The sequence below is a fragment of the Phyllopteryx taeniolatus genome, chromosome 12 (assembly GCF_024500385.1).
Source record: "Phyllopteryx taeniolatus isolate TA_2022b chromosome 12, UOR_Ptae_1.2, whole genome shotgun sequence".
Classification (NCBI taxonomy): domain Eukaryota; kingdom Metazoa; phylum Chordata; class Actinopteri; order Syngnathiformes; family Syngnathidae; genus Phyllopteryx; species Phyllopteryx taeniolatus.
The window spans coordinates 4,558,279-4,585,526 of NC_084513.1; the positions used below are offsets into that span (position 1 = coordinate 4,558,279).

At 42.9% G+C, this 27,248-nt stretch overlaps 1 protein-coding gene across 16 annotated transcripts in view; it reads left to right on the forward strand.

Annotated features, from left to right (window-relative positions):
- The window catches only part of neb (nebulin), a 96,262-nt gene that overhangs the window by 20,405 nt on the left and 48,609 nt on the right, over nt 1-27,248 (forward strand). For all 16 annotated transcript variants that reach the window (XM_061793220.1, XM_061793234.1, XM_061793235.1 and 13 more), the window contains exons 25-73: nt 132-239; nt 749-1,060; nt 1,401-1,607; nt 1,692-1,796; nt 4,332-4,439; nt 4,520-4,831; nt 5,726-5,932; nt 6,015-6,119; nt 6,197-6,304; nt 8,486-8,797; nt 9,419-9,625; nt 9,726-9,830; nt 9,926-10,033; nt 10,115-10,426; nt 10,972-11,178; nt 11,251-11,355; nt 11,419-11,526; nt 11,621-11,932; nt 12,107-12,313; nt 12,385-12,489; nt 12,582-12,689; nt 14,170-14,481; nt 15,762-15,956; nt 16,041-16,145; nt 16,269-16,376; nt 16,461-16,772; nt 17,267-17,470; nt 17,557-17,661; nt 17,743-17,850; nt 18,208-18,519; nt 18,601-18,804; nt 19,784-19,888; nt 19,967-20,074; nt 20,151-20,462; nt 20,553-20,756; nt 20,827-20,931; nt 21,087-21,194; nt 21,355-21,666; nt 21,756-21,959; nt 22,048-22,152; nt 22,910-23,017; nt 23,106-23,417; nt 23,581-23,784; nt 23,882-23,986; nt 24,358-24,465; nt 24,548-24,859; nt 25,612-25,815; nt 26,941-27,045; nt 27,124-27,231. In XM_061793220.1, the coding sequence (XP_061649204.1) occupies nt 132-239; nt 749-1,060; nt 1,401-1,607; nt 1,692-1,796; nt 4,332-4,439; nt 4,520-4,831; nt 5,726-5,932; nt 6,015-6,119; nt 6,197-6,304; nt 8,486-8,797; nt 9,419-9,625; nt 9,726-9,830; nt 9,926-10,033; nt 10,115-10,426; nt 10,972-11,178; nt 11,251-11,355; nt 11,419-11,526; nt 11,621-11,932; nt 12,107-12,313; nt 12,385-12,489; nt 12,582-12,689; nt 14,170-14,481; nt 15,762-15,956; nt 16,041-16,145; nt 16,269-16,376; nt 16,461-16,772; nt 17,267-17,470; nt 17,557-17,661; nt 17,743-17,850; nt 18,208-18,519; nt 18,601-18,804; nt 19,784-19,888; nt 19,967-20,074; nt 20,151-20,462; nt 20,553-20,756; nt 20,827-20,931; nt 21,087-21,194; nt 21,355-21,666; nt 21,756-21,959; nt 22,048-22,152; nt 22,910-23,017; nt 23,106-23,417; nt 23,581-23,784; nt 23,882-23,986; nt 24,358-24,465; nt 24,548-24,859; nt 25,612-25,815; nt 26,941-27,045; nt 27,124-27,231 (8,862 nt within the window). The remainder of the gene's footprint in view (nt 1-131; nt 240-748; nt 1,061-1,400; nt 1,608-1,691; nt 1,797-4,331; nt 4,440-4,519; nt 4,832-5,725; nt 5,933-6,014; nt 6,120-6,196; nt 6,305-8,485; nt 8,798-9,418; nt 9,626-9,725; nt 9,831-9,925; nt 10,034-10,114; nt 10,427-10,971; nt 11,179-11,250; nt 11,356-11,418; nt 11,527-11,620; nt 11,933-12,106; nt 12,314-12,384; nt 12,490-12,581; nt 12,690-14,169; nt 14,482-15,761; nt 15,957-16,040; nt 16,146-16,268; nt 16,377-16,460; nt 16,773-17,266; nt 17,471-17,556; nt 17,662-17,742; nt 17,851-18,207; nt 18,520-18,600; nt 18,805-19,783; nt 19,889-19,966; nt 20,075-20,150; nt 20,463-20,552; nt 20,757-20,826; nt 20,932-21,086; nt 21,195-21,354; nt 21,667-21,755; nt 21,960-22,047; nt 22,153-22,909; nt 23,018-23,105; nt 23,418-23,580; nt 23,785-23,881; nt 23,987-24,357; nt 24,466-24,547; nt 24,860-25,611; nt 25,816-26,940; nt 27,046-27,123; nt 27,232-27,248) is intronic.

The window sequence follows — 27,248 nt, forward strand, 5'->3', positions numbered from 1 at the left end:
ACAGTATATGATGTTTGTTTAATATTGTTTACCGGTAATTGTATACAATGTTTTGGACTGGCTAACAGTAAACTCAATCTTGATGGCACATTTGTTTTTGACTCATCTTTTGTTTGGTTTTACCATTTCAGAACTACTACAAGTATGCCTGGCAGGATACCATCGCTAAAGGCTACGACCTGCAGCCTGACGCCATCCCCATTGTCGTTGCCAAAGCTGCCAGACATGCTGCCAGTGATGTAAGGTCTTACATGCATACACGAACCACTTGTACTCCGTTGTCTAAACACCAGAAGTAGGAGTAAATCATATACAGTATGAACGTCATAAGTCTCAAGTCCTAACCTTCGAGTTTCAAACAGTTACTGTGACAAAAAAAAAACCAAATAAATCAAGAAATTTAAGTCGAGTCCCAACTAAATTTCAAGCAAGTCCAGTCAAGCCATTACTTACCCAGTCACAATATTTGCGTCACCTGGCTGCAGGAACATATTCAAAACACAGGTTGTCAGGTTTGCGCACACTCCACTAAGAATATGTTTTCTTTAAAAAAACAAAACAAATGGCGGAGTTCTAGAAAATTGAGATTTTCAAATGTAGGCAGGCAAAACCTGTCAAGTCATTTAAGTCAAATCGAGTCTTTGAGAAGTTTTAGTCTCACATCCTAAAATTGACGACTTGAGTCTGACTCAAGTCAGGACATGTAACTCGAGTCCCCTACCCCTGATAAACACGACACCGCCCACAGGTCCAGTACAAGAAGGCGTACGAGAAGGAGCGAGGCCACCACGTGGGCTTCCGTAGCCTGCAGGACGACCCCCTGCTGGTCCACTACATGGAAGTGGCCAAGCACCAGAGCGACAAGAACTACAAGAAGGACTACCACAAGATCAAGCTCAAGTACCACACGCCCGTGGACATGTTGAGCGTGGCCCACGCCAAGCACGCCTCGGCCGTGCAGACCAACACCGGATACAAGCAGCCCCACCACAACTACTGCCTGCTACCGGACGCCATGAACCTGGATCTGGCTCGCACCATGAACTATAACGCCAGCGACGTAAGTTCTAACCTTTTCGCTAGTGGTGGACCTCAATACTTACCTTGACTTAAGAGTGCACCAACCTCCCAGCTTTTCCAGTTACGAGCCATCGCTTGGTCCATTTTATTGCTTTGTGTTGTGAGCCAACATTTGAGTGATGAGCAAGCAGAACAGATTAATGGCATTTTAATTCATTTCAATGGGGAAAATTCCTCTGACATATAAGTATATGGTATTTGGTAGCATTTATAGGATTTGATGGTATAATCCCAACAATTTTACCACAAACATCACATTGATATTTGTAAAAATATCGGTTTTGTGTAACCAACCAACATACTTTGGTTTGCTTTTGTAGTACCAATACAAACAAGATTACGAGACCTCTGTCAAGGGAATGGGTTGGGTGCCGCTCGGCTCCCTGGAGGTGGAGAAGGCAAAGATGGCGGCGGCGGCTCTGGACGAGAGGAATTACAGACAGCACCCCGAAACCATCAAGTTCACCAGTGTGCCCGACTCCATGAACATGGAGCTGGCCAAGGCCAACACCCAGCTTCTCAACACGGTGAGCACCTCGTTCACAAAGCTCTTTCTTTGGAGACCCTTTTAAGCCTTTTGACACTACTTCCTGGTTTTGACGCCTCTGCAGAAAGACTACAAGGCCAGCGGCGAGAAGTTCAAGCACACCTACAATCTTCCTGCTGATGCTCCTGAACTGATGCAAGCCAGATACAACGCTGTCAACATTAGCAAGGTTAGATGCTTTGGTGATCTTTTTGACCTGCACTGTATATACATTATGTAACAGGTGTCTTTTTAGGCTTTTTATTTTCCAGCAGTATCCTGGCAAGGACAAAAACAAACTGTCTTCTTTTTTATCTGCACGTTAGCTTGCTGAATGATATTTGGATATGATGAGATGGTAGCTGCAGAGCCTCTAACACAGTGATTCCCAGCTAGTGTGCTGTGGGAAATTATCCAATTTTACTTAATTGCTCAAAAAAAATATTTATTTACAAGAAATAATGTATCTTTGTTCCTCTATTTATGCCAGTGAGGCATAGTGACAGACAGAACAAATAAATGCTCTTCTATTAGATGGCAGGAAGCACATACAGTAATTAATATATCCACTTTTTGTGACATTTTTGTTTGTTGGTGTGCCGTGAGATTTTTCAATTGTAAAATAGTATGTACCTTGGCTCCATAAAGGTTGGAAATCACTGCTCTAATAATGTTCTCAAAGTGTGGTTAGTGGAACGTGGGCTTCCTCTAGTGGTACACAAAAGAATCACTGAATTAAATGTTCAACCTGCGCCTAATGTTACAGTGGCCTAAACTTGTTTTTATCCAACAAATAACATTTGTTAAGTACAGTTCAGTTGTATTTAGCTTTTTTGTACAATACGTGTGCATTGAATCTTTGTTTTTCAAACATGTATTTAAGTACAATATTTATGTATATTTGATGTGCATTAGGTGGCACGGTGGACGACTGGTTAGAGCGTCAGCCTCACAGTTCTGAGGTGCGGGGTTCAATCCCCGTCCCCGCCTGTGTGGAGTTTGCATGTTCTCCCCGTGCCTGCGTGGGTTTTCTCCGGGCACTCCGGTTTCCTCCCACATCCCAAAAACATCCATTAATTGGAGACTCTAAATTGCCTGTAGGCCCTGTAGGCATGACTGTGAGTGCGAATGGTTGTTAGTTTCTATGTGCCCTGCGATTGGCTGGCAAACCAGTTCAGGGTGTACCCCGCCTCCTGCCCGATGACAGCTGGGATAGGCTCCAGCACGCCCGCGACCCGAGTGAGGAGAAGCGGCTCAGAAAATGGATGGATGATGTGCATTACATTTTAAGAGAATCCTTATTAAGTACAATTATGCCTTAAAATACGACTGATCCGACTTACGAGCTTTTCCAGATACAAGCCATTGTGAGCAAAAACATGAGATGTGAGAGCTGTATGGTGGCGTTGAATGCAACTCAACTCACTTCACCACAAGCAACGATTTGGCACATCGTGATCAAGTTTTCAAAGAAAGTGGATTAAAACTGATGATTGGCACTCCCAGTTTAAATTTACTGTCACATGAAACATAAAACAGAGATAATTACACCTTGTGTATTTAAAACAACTACACAACTTTTCCTGATAAAAATCAGTTTAGCTTAATGCTAAAAAACAATGCAAAATGCCCTAGAGGGGCTAACAAATAGCATCAGTGTCGCAATGTTACAAACCTTTAAGTAACGGATTTATGAACACAAACGGTGGGGCAACACATGTAGACAGACAGTATCACAGTACTCAGTCATATATTGTTAATCCTTTGCGAAGAATAACCAATATTACTGTACTGAATACTGAGGAGTGATCGTCTCCATGTATATCCATATATATGTATTATACTGCCCCCAAGTGGCCAAAATGCACACACAAGAAGGAGCAACACAATGGCCATTGAATTGAAGCAAAATGTAGCAAAACAGTTGAATTCTTCGCATTTAATAATGTCATTACTATGTTTTTATAAAGTACATAAAGTGCTATGTTCCTCCTTTCCTCCACTGTTTTAATTGTATTTTTATTTTTCTCTTTTAAATGTTTATAAGCTTTGTTTTCAAAAGCTTTTAATCATGTAAAGCACACCTCATGTGTGAAATGCACTATATAAATACATTTGCTTGGCTTTGCTATGCCTAAAAAAACAGATTACAAAAAAATTGTTGTTGTGGGATGGCATTCCATTCATTTCAACGGGAAAAGATGGTTTGAGTTTTTTGAGGGCGGCACGGTGAGCAACTGGTTAGAGCGCCTGCCTCACAGTTCTGAGGACTGGGGTTCAATCCCCAGCCCCGCCTGCGTGCAGTTTGCATGTTCTCCCCGTGCCTGCGTGGGTTTTCTCCGGGCACTCCGGTTTCCTCCCACATCCCAAAAACATGCATGGTAGGTTGATTGAAGACTCTAAATTGCCCGTAGGTGTGAATGTGAGTGCGAATGGTCTTTTGTTAATATGTGCCCTGCGATTGGCTGGCAACCAGTTCAGGGTGTACCCCGCCTCCTGCCCGATGATAGCTGGGATAGGCTCCAGCGCTCCTGCGGCCCTTGTGGGGATAAGCGGCTCAGATAATGAATGGATGGATGGAGTTTTTTGAGTTACAAGCATGTTCACAGAATGAATTAAACTCCTATTTAAAGGCACCAAAGTAGCTGTGATTTTACAGTATTTGTATACTGTTACACATACAGTACATACATGCGTGCACTTTAACACAGATTTTTATCTTCAGAATTACTACACCGACAAGCACCGTCGAGATCTGCTCAAAGGACATCACATGAAGGAGGACGCCATCCCCATCGTGGCAGCCAAGACCACCAGAGACATTGCCAGCAACGTGAGCTGTTAATGGAATCCTACACCTCCAGTGATTCCGGAACTGTTCCCACCTGAGGTTTCTTGCCTCTTTTTTTGCAGTACAAGTACAAACTGGCCCACGAGAAGGCAAAGGGCCAACACGTGGGCTTCCGTAGCCTGCAGGACGACCCGCTGCTGGTCCACTACATGGAGGTGGCCAAGCACCAGAGCGACAAGAACTACAAGAAGGACTACCACAAGGCTAAGCTCAAGTACCACACGCCGGTGGATATGATGAGCGTGGCCCACGCCAAGCACTCCTCGGCCGTGCAGACCATGATCGGCTACAGGAAGTACCTTCACGACTACTTGCTTCTTCCCGACAACTTGCAGCTGCACCTCTGCAAGGGCATGATGGAGATTCAGAGCGACGTGCGTGCTCTCGCTTTTCATTCGTACCTTTACGCTGAAAAAATGAAATGTGGAATGTGTTACTGAATTTAAGCAGAATTATCTGCCAGTAGAACAGGGAAATTTGACTTGGTAAGATGTTTTTAAAACAAGTAAACATACACTGCAAAAACCTAAAAGGTCAAAAAACAAGGGAAAAAGTAAGAATAATTCAGACTTTCAGTATAGGTGAAAATTACATTGCAGAATACATAGAGGTTCAATGAGGAAATATCCACGCCTCCTGCCATCAAGATGTCAGGCTGTGACAGGCTGACGTGTCCAAAATGTGGGCAGGGCAAATGTGGCTGAAAGTCAAATATTTCTTCGGAAAATGAGCCTAAAATTACAACGGAGTCTATTTTGGTGCTTTGGTCTTTTGCTGCAGACATCATTTGTAAGGCCAGAACTGTGGAATAAGTGCCAATGTTCACTGTATCAAAGAGTTCCTTCAAAGTCCCTGTAAAATAGTTAACAAAATCGCAAATTATTACTTGTACTGTAAAAATTCATCTTAAAATAAAACAATAAAAAAGTAATAAAATGAGGAATGTATTACTTAATTTAAGCAAAACTTTCTGCCAGTGGAACAAGAAAATTTGGTTTCTTAACAGAAGAATATAGTTAGCCTAAAAAAAACACAGATTCCCTAAAATGTATTTAAACTAAAAATAAGTAGATTTTTACTGATATGAGGTAAATATTTAAAGTCCCTGTTAAATCATTAAAAAATCTTAAGGTATTACACTGCATAAACCTGGCTGTAAAAAAGAAACAAACAAACACTATAAAAACTAAGCTTGAAAAACAAGATACAAGGAATATATTATTCAATTCAAGCAAAATTATAATCTCCATGTCTGTGGTTTTACACAGAATGCTTACAAATCCGACTACACCACCTACTACAAAGGAGCCGGGTGGGTTCCGATCGGCTCTCTGGACGTGGAGAAGGCCAAAGCCGCCAAGGCTGCCCTGGACGAAATCAGCTACCGTCAGCATCCGAGCAAGCTCAAGTTCACCAGCACCAGTGACAGCATGAACATGAGCCTGGCTCTGAGCAACTCCAAGCAGCTGGACCACGTACGATGCAATCGGTTTCAGTCTTTTGTGTTGGAAATTGGCACCGGAATTTTACACTGTGCTATGTATTTCACCTGCACAGGCCGCCTACAAAGCTTCTGGTGAGAAGTTTATGCACACCTACCACCTGCCGGCCAACAGCCCCGAGTTCATCCAAGCAAAATTTAATGCTCAGACCCTCAGTGAGGTGAGAGGACAACATTCATGGACGCATTTTTTGACTAGACTGGACACAAATCTGAATGTATGTTTCCCCCCCTGCAGAGTCACTACAAACAAAAGTGGCTGGAAGATATCGCCAAAGGCTACGACTTGAGGGCCGACGCCATTCCCATCCAGCATGCCAAGCATGGCAGATTTATTGCCAGTAATGTGTGTAAAACTACCAATTTTCCCCTTAAAATTGAATTGATTTCAATTTAATTTTATTTGCTATGTAACAGGGATTTTATTTTATTTACTACATAGTACTACATAGGAGGGATGTCACAATATTCCTGAGATTGCGAAATTGAAAGTGCCTCGATATCGTCGTGGTCTTATCTCGGTATAAAATAATGTTCTAGTTCTAATGTTGCTGTGTTCTAGTGAATGTTTATCAAGTCAAAGGTCGTGGGTGAAAGGACATCACACTGAGAGAGAATAACAATTACGACTCCCGTTACGTCTCTCTCCGCCAAACATTCCATTCACAAAAATGAAATAATAAAATAGGTCCACTATGTACAAATACAGATACAGTATTAATGCAAAAATAAATCATTTTATATAGTTCCCTCTCGTCAATGAAATATCCACATTTCAATGAAAACATTAGAGAGACTGCTTAATTATTTTAAAATATCACGAAGCGGAGGAAACGAAACTAAGTAGGAGTCCCGTGATTATTTTATTTATTGTTGCTTGGCTACTTCTTAACCTGCATTGCCTTTCAGAGTGTTCCTGCGTTTCTGGCTTGACTTAAATTTTTGGACTCAAGCAAACAAACACTGTTAGTATACAGTATCCAATTTCTAATGTTATAAATAAAATATGACAATAAATCTTTGTTAAATGAGTGAACAGACATGTTTCTCAATGGATAGTTTTGTTATTGTGAGCAGAGCATGATTATTGCTGTCGCAACCAAAGCGTTTCGGAGGTACCGTATACAAATGTAAACATTGTATGGACGGGGATAGAAGTACACGGTAATATATGATGTGAAGATGTTTTTCTCTCAAAAACCTTATGGGAAAGTGCACAGAAACTACTAAAGCCGAACGAGAAGGATTCAGCCAGTAACAAAAAGAGGTTTTTTGGTTGTCCTGCTTTCGTCTCTTTGCCCACCTGTACTGTCAACATTACTTCAATACCGTGTGCTTTCCCACGACATCGCTATAATTATTGTACCGTGAGATTAATACCGTGATAAAACCGAACCGTGAGCTATAGATATCGTTACATCCCTACTACGTCGCACCAATTCCCAACAAAAGTTGTCTTAAGGCACACAACTAAAATAAAGTAATGCAGTGATGAATATATGACTTCATTTAAGGAAAACCGCTAATGGAACCCGAAAATTTGACTCAGTAAGATTTTTTTAAAACAACTAAACATACAAATGGTTTAAAAAAAATAGAAAAAAAGTAATTGAATTAGGAATATGTTAATTTGAGTCATTCACATGCCAATCGTTTTCAAAGCAGTTACTGTATCAATATTGCAAGAAGTTTCAGAGCATTTTGACTGATCTGTCAAGCCGCACAGAATATTTTGTTCAGTGACAATACAGCATAAGGAACGAAACTACCAAAAGAAAGGGTCGAATCTCTTCTTTCACCAGAAAAAAAAAAGTTTTTAGCCTTTTGCATTCTCCAGTAATCAGGAGTAGAATGTATCGGTTTCACCAAACACACCAGTTTCTGACCAAAAAGCTGAAAACAAATTGCTTTTTGTGAAAATATTAATATATATAATATATAATATTTTTTAAACAAGTAAACAAACATCCATCCATCCATCCATTTTCTTTACCGCTGGACCTCACTACGGTCGCGGGCTGCTGGAGCCAATCCCAGCTATCTTCGGGCGGGAGGCGGGGTACACCCTGAACCGGTCGCCAGCCAATCGCAGGGCACATAGAAACAAACAACCATTCGCACTCACATACACACCTACGGGCGATTTTAGAGTCCTCAAACAAGTAAACATACACTGCAAAAATCCAGCTCATAAAACAAATATAGTACTCAGCAAACCCCAAAAACCCACACCTGATGCCTTAAAACTGAAGTATTTATACTCAAGGAGTGAGGTTAGTGACATATATCACAAAGACAAAGATCAGAACTAAAAATAAAACAAGAACATGCAGGAATTACAACTTTTTTTCAGTCCCACTGAAAACCACACCTAAGTGAGGAGAGGATTAATTAGTAAGCATATAATGTGAGCATCTGACACCCAGAAAGAGTAAGTCACACAGCAAAACGAGATACACTATGTCATAATGGTGCATCGAATGTACGACACCCGGAATGAAAAAGTCACACTTGCCTTGTTTCGTAGGTGCAATACAAGAAGGAGTTTGAGAAGGAGCGAGGTCACCACGTGGGCATCCGTAGCCTGCAGGACGACCCCCTGCTGGTCCACTACATGGAGGTGGCTAAGCTGCAGAGCGACAAGAACTACAAGAAGGACTACCACAAGGTCAAACTCAAGTACCACTCGCCGGTGGACATGTTGAGCGTGGTCCACGCCAAGCAGGCCTCGGCCGCGCAGACAATGACCGGCTACAGGAAGACCTACCACAGCAACGCGCTCCTCCCTGATGCCATGAACTTCGTTCTTGCGCGTACCATGAACGTCCACGCTAGCGACGTAAGTTTGTCCACAAGTCATTACTTTGATTAAACAAGTCAAGTCATCCAATCTGTCTAAATAGTTACAACATATCCAAGGTGGGAGTCACATATGTGTTCATTACTTGGGTTAAGAAGGTCATAAGTCATCCAATCTGTTTTAGTCACAATATATATGAGGTAGAAGTGAGTCACATGTCATGAGCAAGTCTCAAGTCTTAACCTTCAAGATCCTAGAGTTCAGAGTTCTGGTTTGTTTGGCCCAGGAGAGACTCAGTAAGCTCACACCTAAAAACTGGGGTTTCTGGAAGTCTCATAGTGAACTGAAAAGCCATTCATAGCTTTGTAGACCAACAGTAAGATTTTAAAATCTACTCTTTCATTTTGAAAAAAAATAGGAATGGCGTGTTGTGGTACAGATAAGAACTTAATCAGCAGCATTCTGGACCTGAATTTTTTTGTCCAGACCTTTAAAAAACCCATTACAATTGTCAAATCTACTTGTCAGAAGATCTACAGTATTATTCTCGAGATTTTCTTCAGCCGATAATAAGCAGTCTTAGTCACAGTTTTTAGGTGGCTTTTCAAAACTTTGTTCTGAGATTCTATCCACTCACTGATGACTTCCTTCTCTCTCCAGTGTGATTATAAGTCCGACTGGAACAACTACATCAAAGGTGTCGGCTGGATCCCGATTGGCTCGCTTGCAGTAGAAACTGCCAAGGTTGGCAGTGAGATCCTAAGCGAAAACAAGTACCGCACTCACCCGTCCAACTTCAAGTACAGCAAGCTGATGGACTCCATGGACATTGCCCTGGCCACCGTCAACAATCAGATCATGGATAAGGTGCGACGCAATTAGGCAATTAAATGAAGGCCAAGCAACTTGTCAAACGGGACATGTCGTCCTGGTGCTCATCTGTTTTTTCTGTGCTTTTCATTGATAGAAAGCTTATACAGCTGCTTGGGAAAAGGATAAACGGACAGTCCACATTATGCCAGACGCCCCTGAGATTGTCTTGGCTAAGGCCAATGCCATCACCATGAGCAATGTAAATTCACCTCGAAATGTCACACTATATGTCAAAAGTTGATCGTATACTCTGAAACTGTTTTTCATGTAAGTACTGATGCGTATTTCTTGCAGAAACTATACAAATCCGGTGTGATGGAGATGGCCAACAAGGGCTACAATTTGAAAGCAGATGCCATTCCCATTGTAGCTGCCAAATCAGGAACAAACATCGCCAGTAACGTAAGTCACAAACAAATATTCCTGAACTGCAACAAAAGCCATTACGCACTATCAACTTACTCAAATTACTCGTCGTTGCAGTTCAAGTACAAACTGGCTTACGAGAAAGCACGAGGGCACCACGTGGGCTTCCGTAGCCTGCGGGACGACCCCCTGCTGGTCCACTATATGGAGGTGGCTAAGCTACAGAGCGACAAGAACTACAAGAAGGACTACCAAAAGGCCAAGCTCAAGTATCACTCGCCGGTGGACATGTTGAGCTTGGTCCATGCCAAGCAGGCCTCGGCCGCCCAGACCATGGCTGGCTACAGGAAGATCCACCACACCAACGCTCTCCTCCCCGATGCCATGAACTTCGTGCTGGCTCGTACCATGAACACCCAGTCTAGTGATGTAAGTTTACCTCCGAGCTCAAGTGCACACCATTGTGAATCAATTACTTGTATAGAACCGTTCATCAGAGGTGGAAGTAAGTCACATGTATCGTACAAGTGATAAGTAAGTCTCAAGTCTTGACCTTTAAGTTTTAAGTCTCAAGTTACTCTGGCAAAAATCAACCAAGTCGAGTCCCCACTAAATTTCAAGCAGGTCAAGTCGTTACTTGGGTTAAACAAGTCTTAAGTCAAGTCATACAACCTTAGTCTGTCACAACAGAGATGTGGGAGTAAGTCACATACTGTATGTGCAAATCACAAATAAGTCTCAAGTCTTAACCTTCAAGTTTCAAGCAAGTCCCAAGGGGGCATCAAAAATGGCACAGAAGGCCGCATCTGGCCCATGGGCCTTGAGTTTCACACCTGTGTTCAAGAGGTGTTCTTCTGGGTAATAAGAAGACTTAGTCACAACTTTTAGGTAGCTTTTAAAATTCTGGTCCAGTGGCTTTTAAAATTCCCGTCCGAGATACAATACATTTATTGATGACTTCTTTCTCTTTCCAGTGTGATTACAAGTCAGACTGGAACAACAGTGTCAAAGGTAGCGGCTGGGTCCCTATTGGCTCACTTGCAGTAGAAACCGCAAAGGTCGGCGGTGATATCCTAAGCGAGAACAAGTACCGCACTCACCCGTCCAACTTCAAGTATAGCAAACTGATGGACTCCATGGACATGACTCTGGCCACGGCCAACAATCAGATAATGAATAAGGTGCGGCAGAGTTAAATTGATCTTTCTTGCTTACCCACCAAAAAATACAAATATCTTGGAATTCATTTTCAGAAAGCTTATACGGCCGCTTGGGAGAAGGACAAACTGACGGTCAATATCATGCCGGATGCTCCTGAGATTGTCTTGGCCAAGGCAAACGCCATCACCATGAGCAACGTAAGATGAATAATGCAGTGAATTCTCATTTCAGCTACATGATCGTCTTACTTCCTTCCACAGAAACGGTACAAAGCTGGCCTTATGGAAATGGCCAACAAGGGCTACGACCTCAGGGCAGACGCCATCCCAATTCTGGCCGCCAAGTCTGGTACCAACATTGCCAGCAATGTGAGTGTGGAAATTAAATTAATACAGCGGTACCTTGACATACAAGTACCCCAATTTACCAGTTTTTCGCTTGGTCAATCTTTTTACATTCCAGTACAAATACAAGCTGGCTTACGAGAAAGCTAGAGGCCACCACGTGGGTTTCCGTAGCCTGCAGGACGACCCCCTGCTGGTCCACTACATGGAGGTGGCCAAGCTGCAGAGTGACAAGAACTACAAGAAGGACTACCACAAGGCTAAGCTCAAGTACCACTCACCGGTGGACATGATGAGCGTGGCTCACGCCAAGCACGCCTCGACCGTGCAGACCATGGCTGGATACAAGAGGCTTATCCCCCACTACACTGTCCTGCCTGATGCCATGAACCTGGAACTGGCCCGGAACATGCAGTTAATTGCCAGTGATGTAAGACCCCTATAAGAAGCTAAACATTATTTTAATCGCAGTACAGTAATCCTCCATTTCCCCGTTGTGATAAACCACAAATAATTGACACCCCTCTCCCCCCAAAAAATGTTTATAATTCAATTCGATTGACATTGAAGGACACTGAAGGAACATGTCCCACTTCTCCTACAGAACCAGTACAAGAGTGAGTATCAAAACTACATCCGAGGAATTGGTTGGATTCCTGTCGGCTCACTGGATGTGGAGAAAGCTAAAACAGCCGGCCAGATCTTGAGGGACCATGGATACCGCCAGCATCCCAGCACCTTCAAATTTACCAAGGACATGCACTCCATGGACCTGGCACTGGCTACTGCCAACAACCTGGTCATGGATAAGGTACTGGAAAGGACAAAAAGATCTGTGTTCGTTTTTTGTGTCTGACAACTCAAAGGGACTTGTGCTTCCAGCAATCTTACACCAAAGCCTGGGACCATGACAAGAGAACAAGTCACATCATGCCTGACGCAATGGGCATTGTTTTGGCTCGGGAAAACAATAAAAACTACAGCGAGGTGAGAACTTTATAACTGTTATTACTTACACACACAATTGCTGCACATTATTTACAAACAATTTAAAACTCTTATTTTCTTGTTGTCATTAGAAACGTTACAAACTGGACAATGAGCTGGCTAAGAAGAAGGGTCACAATCTCCATGCTGATGCTATCTCCATCCAGGCGGCTAAAGCCTCAACTGTTATTGCAAGTGACGTAAGTACATTTTTCTTCTCCTTTTCCTATGGGCTTAACCCTATACAGGGGTCGCCACAGTGAATCATCTTCTTCCATCTTGCACTGTCCTCCGCATCCTTTCTTGTAACTCCAGCTACAGTATTTTCCCTCACTACATCCAGAACTCTTGTCTTTGTTGGTCTTTCTCTTTGCCTCATAGCTGGCGGCTCCATTTCCATCATCCTTCAATTGATATAGCCAGTGTCTCTTCGCTGCACGTCCAAACCATCTCAATCGCGACTCTCTGGCTTTGTCTCTAAATCTTCCAGTCCCTGTTGTGCCTCTGACGAGTTTATTCCTGATCCTGTGATCGTCATCACTTCTAAAGAGATTCTCAGTATCTTCAACTCTGCCACTTTGAGCTCTGTCTCCTTTCTTCTCGTCATTGCAATCATCTCCAAACCAACATCTCACAAGCATCCTATAAACCTTTCCTTTAACTTTAGCCAGTGCGCTTCTGCCGCACTTTCTTCCATCCTTTTGATCAATTCTTCCAGTACTTTCTTCTTCACCATTCTTCCACACTCCGCTTTGTTTTGAACAGTTGATCCCAAGTACATGAACTCCTACACCTTATCCACTTCTACTCCTCGTAACCTCACCATTCCTTCAGCCTCCCTTTCATTTACACACTTGTACTCTGTCTTCCTGCACCTGTCCCTTATTCCTCGCCTCTCCAATGTATACCTTCACCTCTCTAGGTTCTCATCAGCCTGCTCCCTACTCTCACTGAAGAGCACAATGTCATCTGGAAACATCTGAGTCCATGGAGACTCCTGGCTGACCTTATCTGTTAATCTGTCAATCACCATAGCAAATAAGAAGGGGCTCAGAGCCGATCCTTGATACAGTTCCACCTCTTCCTTGAAGTCTTCTGTCATTCCACAGGAGCACTTATTTTACTGTTCTCATACGTGTCCTGGATTAGTCGAACATACTTCTCTGCCACAGCAAGTTTCCTCCTCCAGTACCACAGCTCCTCCCTCGGCACCCTTTCAGTTGCTTTTTCCAAATCCACAAAGGCTCCTGCTGGCATTCCCAGTACATCTCAATCAGAATTCTCAGATAAATATGGCATCTGTGATGCTCCTTCTAGGCATGAAACCATACTGTTGTTCACAAATCTCCACTTCTTGTCTCAACCTGGCCTTTTTTCTCTCTTTCCAAGTTTTCATTGTATGGCTCATTAATTTATTTCCAACGCTGCACATTACACACCCTTGTTCTTAAAAATTCACTCCAGCATAAATTTTTTCCAGTCCCCGGGCATCTTGCCATTCTCTAAGATCCTGTTGAACAATCTTGTCCAAAAAAATCCACTGCCCTCTCCCCGAGTAACTTCATCCCAACCTGCTACAAATCTTGCCCAGCTCAATCCCTCTGCCTCGTCAGTCTGTTATATAATCAAACATTCCTTCTCCTTATCAGCCGTTTTATCCTAAAACTTTTTTTCTCGCAGTACAAGTACAAGACCGGATACCGCAAGCAGGTTGGGCACCACATTGGGGCCCTCAGCATCCAGGATGACCCGCTCCTCATGTTGGCCCTGAACTCGGCCAAGATCGCCAGTGACGCCCTCTACAAGAAGGACTTCAACCAGTCCAAGACCAGATTCCACCTTCCTGTGGACATGCTGGCCTTTGAGCTGGCCAAGAAGAACCAGATACAAGTCAACCACGCCAATTACATCACCCGCCTGCACAACTGGACCTGCCTGCCCGACTCCAACGATGTTCGCCAAGCCAGACATGCATACAGCCTGCAGAGTGATGTGAGTAGACATACTGGAATTTAAGATATGATAATCCTGTATTGATGTATTTGTTTTTATTGTATTTGCTTTTGTTTAGCGGCACGGTGGCCGACTGGTTAGAACGTCAGCCTCACAGTTCTGAGGAGCGGGGTTCAATCCCCGGCCCTGCCTGTGTGGAGTTTGCATGTTCTCCCCGTGCCTGCGTGGGTTTTCTCCGGGCACTCCGGTTTCCTCCCACATCCCTAAAACATGTATTAATTGGGGACTATAAATTGCCCGTAGGTGTGAATGTGTGTGCGGATGGTTGTTTGTTTCGTTTCTATGTGCCCTGCGATTGGCTGGCAACCAGTTCAGGGTGTACCCCGCCTCCTGCCCGATGATAGCTGGGATAGGCTCCAGCACGCCCGCGACACTGGTGAGGAGAAGCGGCTCAGAAAATGGATAGATGGATGCTTTTGTTTACTTTGCTGTCTGTAGCTAGGTCGGCATTGCAAATGAAAATCTGTTCTCAGCTGCCTTACATAGATAGATAGATAGATAGATAGATAGATCCTCAGAGGGGAAATTCATGTGTCACAGCAGTGTAGGGTAAAGCAGCACATAGATGATGGTTTAAAAAATAAAAACATGGATAATATCCCTTTTTTACAACAAAAGTTGTATTATTACAGGAATAAGGCTTTTTTTCAAGAATATACTCCTACTTTTTTGGAAAATAAAACTATTATCTTTTCACCGTCTCGTCCTTTTTTTTCCTGCAACTTTGTTCTGTCTGACTCAAATTTTCAATAGATATCCAGAATCCAGAGTACAAAGAAGCACAGCGGAATCTTAAAACCTCCACTGTGGCACAGTCTGTTCCGGCATTCTGCTTTACCTAACAGCTGAACAGGACCAAAAAAAACCCCCAAAAAAAACGTCTTTACATACATACATCATACACTTTATCTTGGAAAAATACAACTTTTTCCTCGTAAGATTAAAACTTGACTGACTCAACTGACAAAATACAACACTGTGCTTGTAAAGATTACACCTTTTTGTTGTTGTTGTTGTTGTTTTCTGGTAAAATTACAACTTTTTCGAAAAAAAAAACAACATATCATAACATTAAAACTTTTTGACATTTAGGGGTATACATGATGGTTATATTTAATTGCCGTTAGGATTATGAGGTGGTCCTTGGAAAAATATGTCAGGAGTCTATCCAAAACATTTGAGAACGGCTGATATAAGAAATAAAGGGTAATTAAAGCGAATACATGCCTTTGTTATTTTCACCTTCTTGTCTTATTCAGGTGGTCTACAAAGAGGAGCTGAAGGGTATTGGCTGGGTGCCTATTGGTTCGTTGGATGTGGAGAAGGTTCAGAAAGCCGGTGAGATCCTGAGTGAACAGAAATATCGTCAGCATCCGAGCAACTACAAGTTTAAGGTCACAACCGAGGACATGCCCCTGGTGCTGGCTAAGGCCAACGCCCAAATCATGAACAAGGTATGTTTTAGCAGCAGTCAAGGATTACCAAATTATCAATGAATGCCAATCAAACCTTTTGTATTTCAACCCCCAAATATGCAGCAAGCCTACACTCAAGCCTGGGACAAGGATAAGACTACCATCCATGTCATGCCTGATGCTATGGACATTGTGCTGGCCAAAGTCAACAAAGTTAACTACAGTGAGGTGTGTTTTTCCAAAACAAGTAGCCTACTGTAACTGTTTATCTTGCTTGAGTCATAGACTACTTAGAAAAATGTTGTCAGAAGATTTTCTTGAAGGTTATCTGCATTTTGTTTTGGCTTGCAGAAACAATACAAGCTAGCAAGCGAAGAGGCCAAGAAGAAGGGTTACGACTTGGGCAAAGATGCTATTTCGATTCTGGCAGCAAGGGCATCTAGAGACATTGCCAGTGATGTAAGATCATGAGACAGTTTGCTACTTGCGTGGTTGTTGTATAACTGGAAAACGTATATGTGGTCTTATTCAATCCTTCTTTAGTACAAGTACAAGACTGGATACCGCAAGCAGGTTGGGCACCACATTGGGGCTCTGAGCATCCAGGACGACCCTCTCCTCATGCTGGCACTGAACTCGGCCAAGATCGCCAGTGACGCCCTCTACAAGAAGGACTTCAACCAGTCCAAGACCAAATTTAACCTGCCAGTGGACATGCTGGCTTTCGAGCTGGCCAAGAAGAACCAGATCCAGGTCAACCATACCAATTACATCAACCGTCTGCACCAGTGGACCTGCCTGCCCGACTCCAATGACGTTCGCCAAGCCAGACACGCCTACAACCTGCAGAGTGATGTATGAAAATGAACACAGTTAACCCCCGTTTATTGCAGGGGAAAACGTTCCAGGCCCACCCACGTTAGGTGAAAATCTGCAATACAGAGAGCATAAAAACACACATTTAAAAAAAATGTTTTACCCCTCCTACACGCTTTAACTTTAAACTTATTAAGACACACTTCAACTATTTTAAACACACTTCTTAAAGTAGTCCTTAAAGCCTATTCTCACTTTCATGCTTTCAAGAAATAGGAGACTATCATATAACCTCAAAACAAAAAGAAGACTCTATCACTCACACAATTCCCCAAATAAGAGACAGAGCGTGTTTATTATAGTGAAGGCATACAATGCTAAACTCAGTCTTTATACTGTAAACCCTTTAAAGAAACTTGCAATATAGTGGGGGAGGGGGAGGGGGTGCTGCCGTATAGCAGGGGAACACTATATGTTGATGAAATTACATGTTTGTAAGTCCTCAATGGATGAATCCTTTGTGTCCTGGCCAGAATATTTACAAGGAAGACCTGAAGATGCAGCAGGGTGTCGGCTGGGTGCCTGTTGGTTCGTTGGATGTGGAGAAGGTGAAGAAAGCCGGTGAGATTCTGAGTGAACAGAAGTACCGCCAGCACCCAAGCAACTACAAGTTTAAGGTCACAACCGAGGACATGCCTCTGGTGCTTGCCAAGGCCAACGCTCTGGTCATGAACCAGGTATTGAAACGTGACACAACACTCAAGTCGGTCAAATGAGTTCACCGTAAACTTGGCGTTTATAACCTGGTATGTCTGGAATTTAGAAAACATACCACGAAGCCTGGGAAAACGACAAAACCATGATCCACATCATGCCTGACGCTATGGATGTTGTCCTTGCAAAAGCCAACAATGTCAACTACAGCTTGGTAGGTGAACAATTTAGTTGCTGTGACCTTTTTTCTGTTTAACGTGTGTATCTTCATATCTGTTATCTTCTGTATCTTCAGAATCTGTACAAGCAGGCAAATGAAGAGGCCAAGAAGAAGGGCTATGACTTGGGAAAAGATGCCATTTCCATTCTCGCAGCCAAGGCTTCCAGAGACATTGCCAGTGATGTAAGTTGTCAACTTTTGGCTCATGGTATAAAGCAAAAAAAAAAAAATCAGCCAAGCAACTGCTCTTTACTCAAAAAACTACTGTAAATTGGGGCACTTATAAATTAGGGTACAACTGTACTTGCCTGAAATCTGGTTGTTTTTGTCAGGATTATGCTTAAATACAGTATACTGTATTTTCGTCAACTATAATTAAATTGCATATTAAGAACCAACCATCAGTTTGGTAAATTGCTGGTTTATTCAGGTTTATTCCAATAAATGCCCATTGAAAGTTTCTAAATTTGAAAAATCCCAGAATTGTGTAATTCTATGAATATTTTCTTATAAATAATCATAGACTTATTCCTTTGCCAGTACAAGTACAAGACTGGATACCGCAAGCAGATCGGCCACCACATTGGGGCCCTCAGCATCCACGATGACCCTCTTCTCATGCTGGCCCTGAACTCAGCCAAGATCGCCAGCGACGCCCTCTACAAGAAGGACTTCAACCAGTCCAAGACCAGATTCCACCTGCCAGTGGATATGATAGCCTTTGAGCTGGCCAAGAAGAACCAGATCCAGGTCAACCATTCCAATTACATCACCCGTCTGCACAACTGGACCTGTCTGCCTGACTCCAATGACGTTCGGCAAGCCAGACACGCCTACAACCTGCAGAGTGATGTATGAAAATGAATGCTGATTAATGAAAATGAAGTACATTTGTGTGACAATACTTCACTGAATCCTGCGTGTCCTGGCCAGAATGTTTACAAGGAAGATTCGAAGATGCAGCAGGGTGTTGGCTGGGTGCCTATTGGCTCCTTGGATGTGGAGAAGGTGAAGAAAGCCGGTGAGATCCTGAATGAACAGAAGTACCGCCAGCACCCGAGCAATTACAAGTTTAAGGTCACAACTGAGGACATGCCTATGGTGCTGGCCAAGGCCAACGCGCAAGTCATGAACCAGGTATTCAAACATTAGAATGACTAAATATTTTACCATAAACTCAATGTAAATACTGTACAGTCCTTCAGAATTTAGACCAAGTATGTCCACACTTTTTCCACTGAGAGAAAAATGGAAGGAATAGGGGTCCCCACTTCACCTTTGTGTTTATGAAACAAACTAAAACCAATTCAGTATGCCGTAGGTCAACATATGCTGAGCAGTTCGTCAACTCAAGTTTATTTGCCCTTAAACATAAAAGAGTCTTAAAGTTGGTGAGAGAAGAGGACAAGAAGCATCAAAACAGCCCAAAATCTATGTGTCAGGGACATGGTGTGAAGCAGGGCAAGCAACTAATTGGATACTCGATGTGGCAGTTACAAATATTTTAAGAAAAAAACTCATCTCAACTTGGTGTTATCAGTGACAAAGAAAGAAGTTATTGGTATAAGTGTGATATCCAAATGCTTTTAATTTAAAAAATGTGATGTCTTGGAACATTCAACTCAAAAATATTTTCATAAAAAATAGTGTGTGACAAATTTTCATTGCATTTTTTATATTTGAAAATAATTATTTGAAATAAAAAGTGTGATATATTTTAACATTAAAATTTTGTAAAATTTTCAATATTCATTCATTCATTCATCTTCCGCTCCACTTCACTGGAAGTCGCGGGCGTGCTGGAGCCTATCCCAGGAAACTTCGGGCGAGAGGCGGGGTACACCCTGAACTGGTTGCCAGCCAATCACAGGGCACATATAATCAAACAACCATTCACGCACACACATTTTTATTATACGTTTCATATTTCGTACAGCCTTTAACCTTTTATTTTAGCCTTTTGTGTGTCCTGTTTAACTTTTTTTTTATATATACATATAAAAATATGCAGCAGACCAATAAAAACCATGCAGCGGACTGCAAATGGTCCACAGGCCGGACTTTAGACACCACTGTTATAGATTGCCAAAGTTGGTGTTGTTATGCGTGATTGCAGAAAGCCTACATTGATGCCTGGGAAAATGAGAAGACCAGGATCCACGTCATGCCTGATGCCATGGATATTATTCTTGCAAAAGCCAACAACGTCAACTACAGCTTGGTGAGTAAACAACTGCGCTTTGAGCTCAAATATGTGCCGAAGTTGACTATTCTTTACACGTGTTTTGGCCAATTACAGAAACTGTACAAGCAGGCAAATGAAGAGGCCAAGAAGAAAGGTTACGACATGCGTAATGATGCCATTTCCATTCGCGCAGCCAAGGCATCCAGGGACATTGCCAGTGATGTAAGTCATACTAACCCTAACCCTATTTTTCTATATTCTGCCATGTAACCATTAAGACATGTCTTTCCCCCCAAAGTACAAGTACAAGACTGGATACCGCCAGCAGGTCGGCCACCATATCGGGGCCCTCAGCGTCCAAGACGACCCTCTCCTCATGCTGGCGCTGAACTCTGCCAAGATCGCCAGCGACTTCCTCTACAAAAAGGACTTCAACCAGTCAAAGACCAAGTTCAACCTGCCTGTGGACATGCTGGCCTTCGAGCTGGCCAAGAAGAACCAGATTCAGGTCAACCACGCCAACTATATCACCCGCCTACACCAGTGGACCTGCCTGCCCGACTCCAACGACGTTCGCCAAGCCAGGCACGCTTACGACCTGCAGAGTGATGTGAGTGTAGCTGTAATGAAAATGAAAAATGAACTCCCCTCGCTTTTGTTTTGGTTCACAACCTGAATCCTCCATCGCTGCTCTCCATAGAACGTCTACAAGGCCGAGTTGAAGTGCCTCCAGGGTCTCGGCTGGGCCCCCATCGGCTCACTGGAGGTGGAGAAGGCCAAGAAGGCCGCTGAGATCTTGAGCGAGAGAAAGTACCGCCAGCCTCCCAGCAAAGTTCCCTTCACCAGCCCCGTTAACGCAATGAATTTGGAACTGGCAAAGAATAACGCTTTGACAATGAACAAGGTAGACCTCTTGGGGAAAAACACAAGAAAGTAATGTCAGAAGTTCCATAAATAATTGTGGTTTGTTCCAGCGTCTCTACATCGACGCGTGGGAGAATGAGAAAACCAAGGTGCACATCAACCCTGATACTCCCGAGATCATCCTCTCTCAGCAGAATGCTATCAACATGAGCAGGGTCAGCATCACACTTGTACCTGATAACAGTCTTACCTAGGTTCCAACAAATACTCTGAGCAGTTTACCACATAAAACAGATGCCAGTTGGCCCCTACCTAAATTAGATACTTCTTGTCCTTTTTTCTGAACCTCAATTTGGGATTTTCCTTGCAGAAACATTACAGACAAGGTTATGAGGCCACGATCAAAAAGGGCTATTTTCTGCCAGTAGATGCCATCGCTGTGAAGAGTGCCAAGGCCTCCCGGGATATTGTCAGTGATGTGAGTGAATTCCATTTTACAAACCACTCAGTAGATCAATAAATAGAGTAATCCTGAATAAAATTCCTGCATCCACTAGCTTGCATTACAAAAAGAAAAGAAAAAAAGACTAATTATCACCACTGTAAAGAACAGAACTTTTTTTTCCTGATTCCGTCAGTACAAGTACAAAACGGGATACCGGCAGCAAGTGGGCCATCACATTGGCGCTCGCAGCATCAACGACGACCCCCTGATCATGCTGGCCCTGAACTCGGCCAAAATCGCCAGTGACGCCCTCTACAAGAAGGACTTCAACAAATCCAAGACCCGATTCCACCTGCCTGTGGACATGCTGAGCCTTGAGCTGGCCAAGAAGTGCCAGATCCAGGTTAACCACGCCAACTACATCACCCGCCTGCACCAGTGGACATGCCTGCCCGACTCCAATGACGTTCGGCAAGCCAGACACGCCTACAACCTGCAGAGTGATGTAAGAGCAGTAGCTGTAATCAAAAAGGCTTCCATCTGGCCTGTGTTTCTGACTTGTCAAGTTGGGTCAATGAACCTTTCCCCCCTCAGGCTGTGTATAAAGCTGACTTGGAAGAGATTGTGGGCATAGGATGGGCCCCTATTGGCTCACTGGACGTACTGAAAGCCAAGCACGCCGGCAAAATTCTCAGTGACCGCCTGTACAGGCATAAGCAAGACACTCTGAAGTACACGACAGACATGACTGCCATGCCCATGGTCCTTGCCAAAGCAAACGCTGAGATCATGAACAAGGTATAACTTTTTCTCCTCCTTGAAAAAATTATTTGTTTCTGTTTTTGAAAGTTTTTTCTTTGCTGTGACGTTTAACTTGTCATTACAGCAAAATTACATCTCAGCTTGGGAGGCCGACAAGGTGAAGAACCACATCGGTTCTGACCTGCCTGAGATGCTGCTCTCCAGAGCAAATGCTCACAACCTCAGCCAGGTAGAGATTATTGATTTCTACTGCAGTGATACCCAATCAGTGTGCCATGGCACATCCGGTGTGCCATGAGAAATTATTCAATTTCACTTAGTTGGACAAAAAAATATATATCGAGTGTATACACTCCCAGTCAAAAGTTTTGATCGGGTTTCTTATTAAATTGCATGACAAAATATGTCATGCCCATCTGTCTATGCCAGCGACATAGAGTGACAGAGCAATTAAATGCTCTTCCACTAGACTGCAGAAGGTACATATTTCATTTTGTTCGATACCTCTTTTTTCAGACCAATACCAGGATGAGTATTCCCTCTTGAGTACTCACTAATACCAATACCGAGTACCGATACCACTCGTACTTTTGATACATACAATTTCTATTAACACAATGACAGATAATTGTGAACAAAGACCTTTCATTCTTTCTGACGCACATGATGACTCAGCAATGTATAAAACCACTGCAGTGTAGTGCCAGCTACTGGCAAGGAGGACTTATTCAATGTCATAATTTTTTGCCTTAAGTATTGGTGGCTGGTATCGGCATTCTTCACGAGTATCCAATACTTTTAAATATGGTATGTAACGGCCCTGATATGATACCTGGTATCAGTACGCGCTCATTCCTATTTAATTGTGTATTTTTTGTGACATTTTTGTTTGGTGGTGCCTTCGAAAATGTGCCTTCGAAACATTGTTCTACTCTTCATCAGTGGTTGCAAATACTCTTATCACATAAATGTGTTGTTCCCCCCAGAAAATGTACAAGCAAGCCGTCGAAGACATGTTCAGACAGGGCTACATCATGAAATCAGACGCAGTTTCCGTCGTAGCCGCCAAACGCGGAAGAGAGATCATCAGCGATGTATGTAAACATGAATTAGCAATCATACAGTGTCAGTTTAACTGAAGTTTGGATTTTCACCGTGTGTTATCGCTGTCCTTATACACAGTACAAGTACAAGACCGGATACCGCAAGCAGGTCGGCCACCACATTGGGGCGCTGAGCATCTATGATGATCCTCTGATCATGCTGGCCCTGAACTCGGCGAAGATCGCCAGCGATAACCTGTACAAGAAGGACTTCAACAAATCCAAGACCAGATTCCACTTGCCCGTGGACATGCTGAACTTGGAACTGGCTAAGAAATGCCAGATCCAGGTCAACGACTTCAACTACAGAACTCGCCTGCACAACTGGACTTGTCTACCAGACTCAAATGATGTGGTCCAAGCCAGAAAGGTGTACAACCTTCAGAGCGACGTGAGTAATTAGTACAGTGGTAGTAGGTACCCTAACTTATGAGTTTAATTTGGTCCGTGACCACGCTCATGACTCTATTTACTTGTATGGTCTCTCATAACGAAATCAATGTAGCCATTGTACTTCACGAGTTTTACTGAAAATTGCATCATCCCTCATGTAGGCTGTGTACAAAGCAGACATGGAATGGATCAAGGGATCCGGGTGGGTCCCCATTGGCTCACTGGACGTGGAGAAAGCAAAGAAAGCGTCAGAGATCTTGAGCGAGAGGAGCTATCGTCAGCATCCCAGCAACTTCAAATTCACCGCCAAGACCAGCGACATGCCGTATGCCCTGGCTCTGGCCAATGCCCAAATCATGGACAAGGTACAGACTGTGTACACGCTGTTAATTATATTTGTATGTTATAAATAAATAAAAAACAAACAGACAGTTTAGCAATCCAATTATCTGATGTTTGCAGAAAGCGTATGTCTCTGCGTGGGAGAGCGACAAAATTAATCTCCACATCACGCCTGACACACCTGAGATCATCCTGGCCAAGCAGAATAAGCTCAACACCAGTCTGGTAACGCATTGATGAATACAAGATACTATTATGATGTTTTTCTCACAAAAAGACATGAATAATGGGCTTTCGGGTGGAATTTCTGGACGAACAGAAACTGCACGACAGTAGTCCCTCATCTATCATGGGGGGTACATGCCACCACCCAGTGCGATAGACGAAAAGCCGTGAAGTAGCGATCATATATTTATTTGATTACTTATTTATATTTTATAGCTTTATACATAATACCAATACAAAATATCCTTGCTATGTGCAGGTATTTTAGTTGTCCACTTGGGGTCGCCATTTTCACATTCTACACTGTAGTATCTTTGACTTTGAATGTGTGTCACTTTAAAAGGCCTTAAAACATAATTTACTTCCAATAGAGCCATTATCGTGAAGGCTACATGGAAAACCTCAAAAATGGCTACTTCCTCCCCAAAGATGCCATTTCGATTTTAGCAGCCAAGGCCTCTCGCGACATCATCAGTGACGTAAGTTCGTAGCTCCACTTTCAGATGTGAGTTTGTTCACTTCTGACAGGTGGATGATCAATAATCCCCTTTGCAATTTCAGTACAAGTACAAAACCGGCTTCCGCAAGCAGTGCGGCCACCACGTCGGGGCCCGGAGCGTCAACGACGACCCTCTGATCATGCTGGCCGCCCACGCCGCCAGGATCTCCAGCGACAACATCTACAAGAAAGACTTTGAAAAAACCAAGACCAAGTTCAACCTGCCCGTCGACATGCTTACCATCGAGCTGGCCAAGAAGTGCCAGCAGCAAGTCAACGACTTCAACTACCGCACACACTTGCACCAGTGGACCTGCCTGCCTGACTCCAACGATGTGGTCCAAGCCAGGAAGGTCTACGATCTCCAGAGTGATGTAAGTTTGTAGAACTCTGCTGTTCTACATTTTGGACTTGTCTGTATACTGTAAAAACCTATAAACAAGCAATCACTTACAAATCCTTGGTATAGCAAGAGCGCAAATGATGAACCAAAAATCCTCGGTATCGTAAGAGCGCAAATGATGAACCGTGATGCAGCACTGAAATATCGTGTTACTTTACCTTGTCAAAAATGAAATGATGCCATGTTTTTAGGACTGATACTTTAAGAGTGATTGTGCCTTTCTCAATTCCCAAAGGGTGTGTGGAAGATCGAAAGAAATGGTCACAAGCTCTCAGGCTTCAGCAAATGTTCTGCCTTTCCACTGAGACAAATTGTGAACTATCCAAACAATAACTCGGTCTGCTTTTCAACATCTATGTTTTGTGACAAAAATCTTTCTGAAATTATGAACAAGGCTACAAAGCAACTGCGAGTGAATCATTTTATTTTTGTTTAAAAATGCTAAATAGCTGAGTTGTCGTGTCAAATTGTATTTTATCAAGACTTTTTTTTTTACTATCTACCACTATCATTATTCTTTCGCAGTTCCATGTTTGATCCTCTATGATTCCACTGCTTTTACCGACTTTAGGTTTTTGCCATGGTATCGTTTCAGTATCGGTATTGAGATACTTTGTGCAGGTACAGTATCAAAGTCAGAATGTTGCTCTCGTGACAACACTATCTTGAACACACTTGCAGTATGTGCTTTGTTGTGTTTAAAGACGGAACTGTATCTTAAAGGCTGTGTACAAAGGCGACCTGGAGTGGCTGAGGGGATGCGGCTGGTCGCCTCACGAATCAGTGGACGTCATCAAAGCTAGGAACGCACAGAATATCATCAATGAGAGACTTTACCGCCAGCCACCCAGCACGGTCAAGTTCACCAGTGTGGTGGACCTGCCCGCCATCGTCCTCTCCAAGCAAAACTCAGACAACCTCAGTGACGTGAGTTGGAAAGAAACACTTTCTGACAGGTTTAATTGCAGAGAGCGTTCACACATATGATATTCTGGACCCAAATTCCTGATTATTATTTTTATTCCACCAATTTTTGCCCTTTATCTCATTTCACATTTCTCCACCAATTCAAACCATTCCAACTTCAAATTGTTCCGCTCATTCAGGACATGCTAGGAACTATTTATCACATTCCCAAAATCCCACACTTTTCCCAAGTTTTGAGATATTTTACATATTTACCTCCTCCTTCCACTTTTCTCGGCCGTTCCAACGTCAAACTGTCCAGTTCATTCAACACATCTTGGGAACTATTTCCCCAGATTCCTTAAAGTCATGCTTTCTCTCCAATTCCACATATGCCATGAAAATAATTCCCTTTGAAATGAAAGAAAACATTTTCCAAATTCAAGTCCATCCATCTATCAATTTTCCATACCACTTATCCTCACATCTTTCCATATTTCACAACCGATTCAAACCATTCCCACGTCAAACTGTTCAACTCGTTCGAGATTTTTGGGATTTAGTTTCCACATTCCCCAAATTCCAACATTTTCATTATTCCACACTTTTCATGACAACATTGTCAAATTGATGCATTTTACACATTTTACACCCTCCTTCCACATTTCTTCACCGATTCAAACCATTCCAACTCCAAACTGTTTTGCTCATTCAGGATATCTTGAGAAGATTTTTTCCCAAATTCCCAAATTTTCACAGTGAAATTCCCAATTTAAAAGATATTATTTACCTCATCCTTTCACACTTCTTGACCGATTTAAACCATTCCTACATTCATACTGTATACGGTACTACTTTCCACATTCCAGTAATTTTCACGTTCCCAAATTCCACACTTTTCACAGTAAAATTCCTAAATTAAGAGATATTTTACATATTTACTTTCCATCCTCTTTCCACATTTCTTGACCAATTCAAACCATTTCACCTTGAAGTCTCACATTCTACATTTCAACAAATCAAAAACCTTTAATTCCAAATTAGCATAAACACACAATTTCTGAGGAAATTGCATTCTCTAGTTATCATATTCGGTTTGGCCCTTTAACTTGAATACTAAAAAGCTCTTGTTTTTCTTTTCAACAGAGGAAATACAAGGAACTTTGGGAGAACGAAAAGACGTCCTTCATGCTTCCGGCAGATACTCCGGCCCTTGAGCTGTCCAAGGCAAATGCTATCAACATCAGCAATGTAAGGTTAAATTCTGTGACCACTTTCCACCCTTCTGGAATGAAGTATTTATCACTATTTCCTGTTGATTGTGTGTAGAACCTGTACACCAGGGCTTGGGATGACCAGAAGGCCAAAGGCTACCATATCAAGGAGGATGCCATTGCCGTACTGAAGGCCAAAGCGTCCAGAGATATCATTAGCGACGTAAGGAAAAGACACAG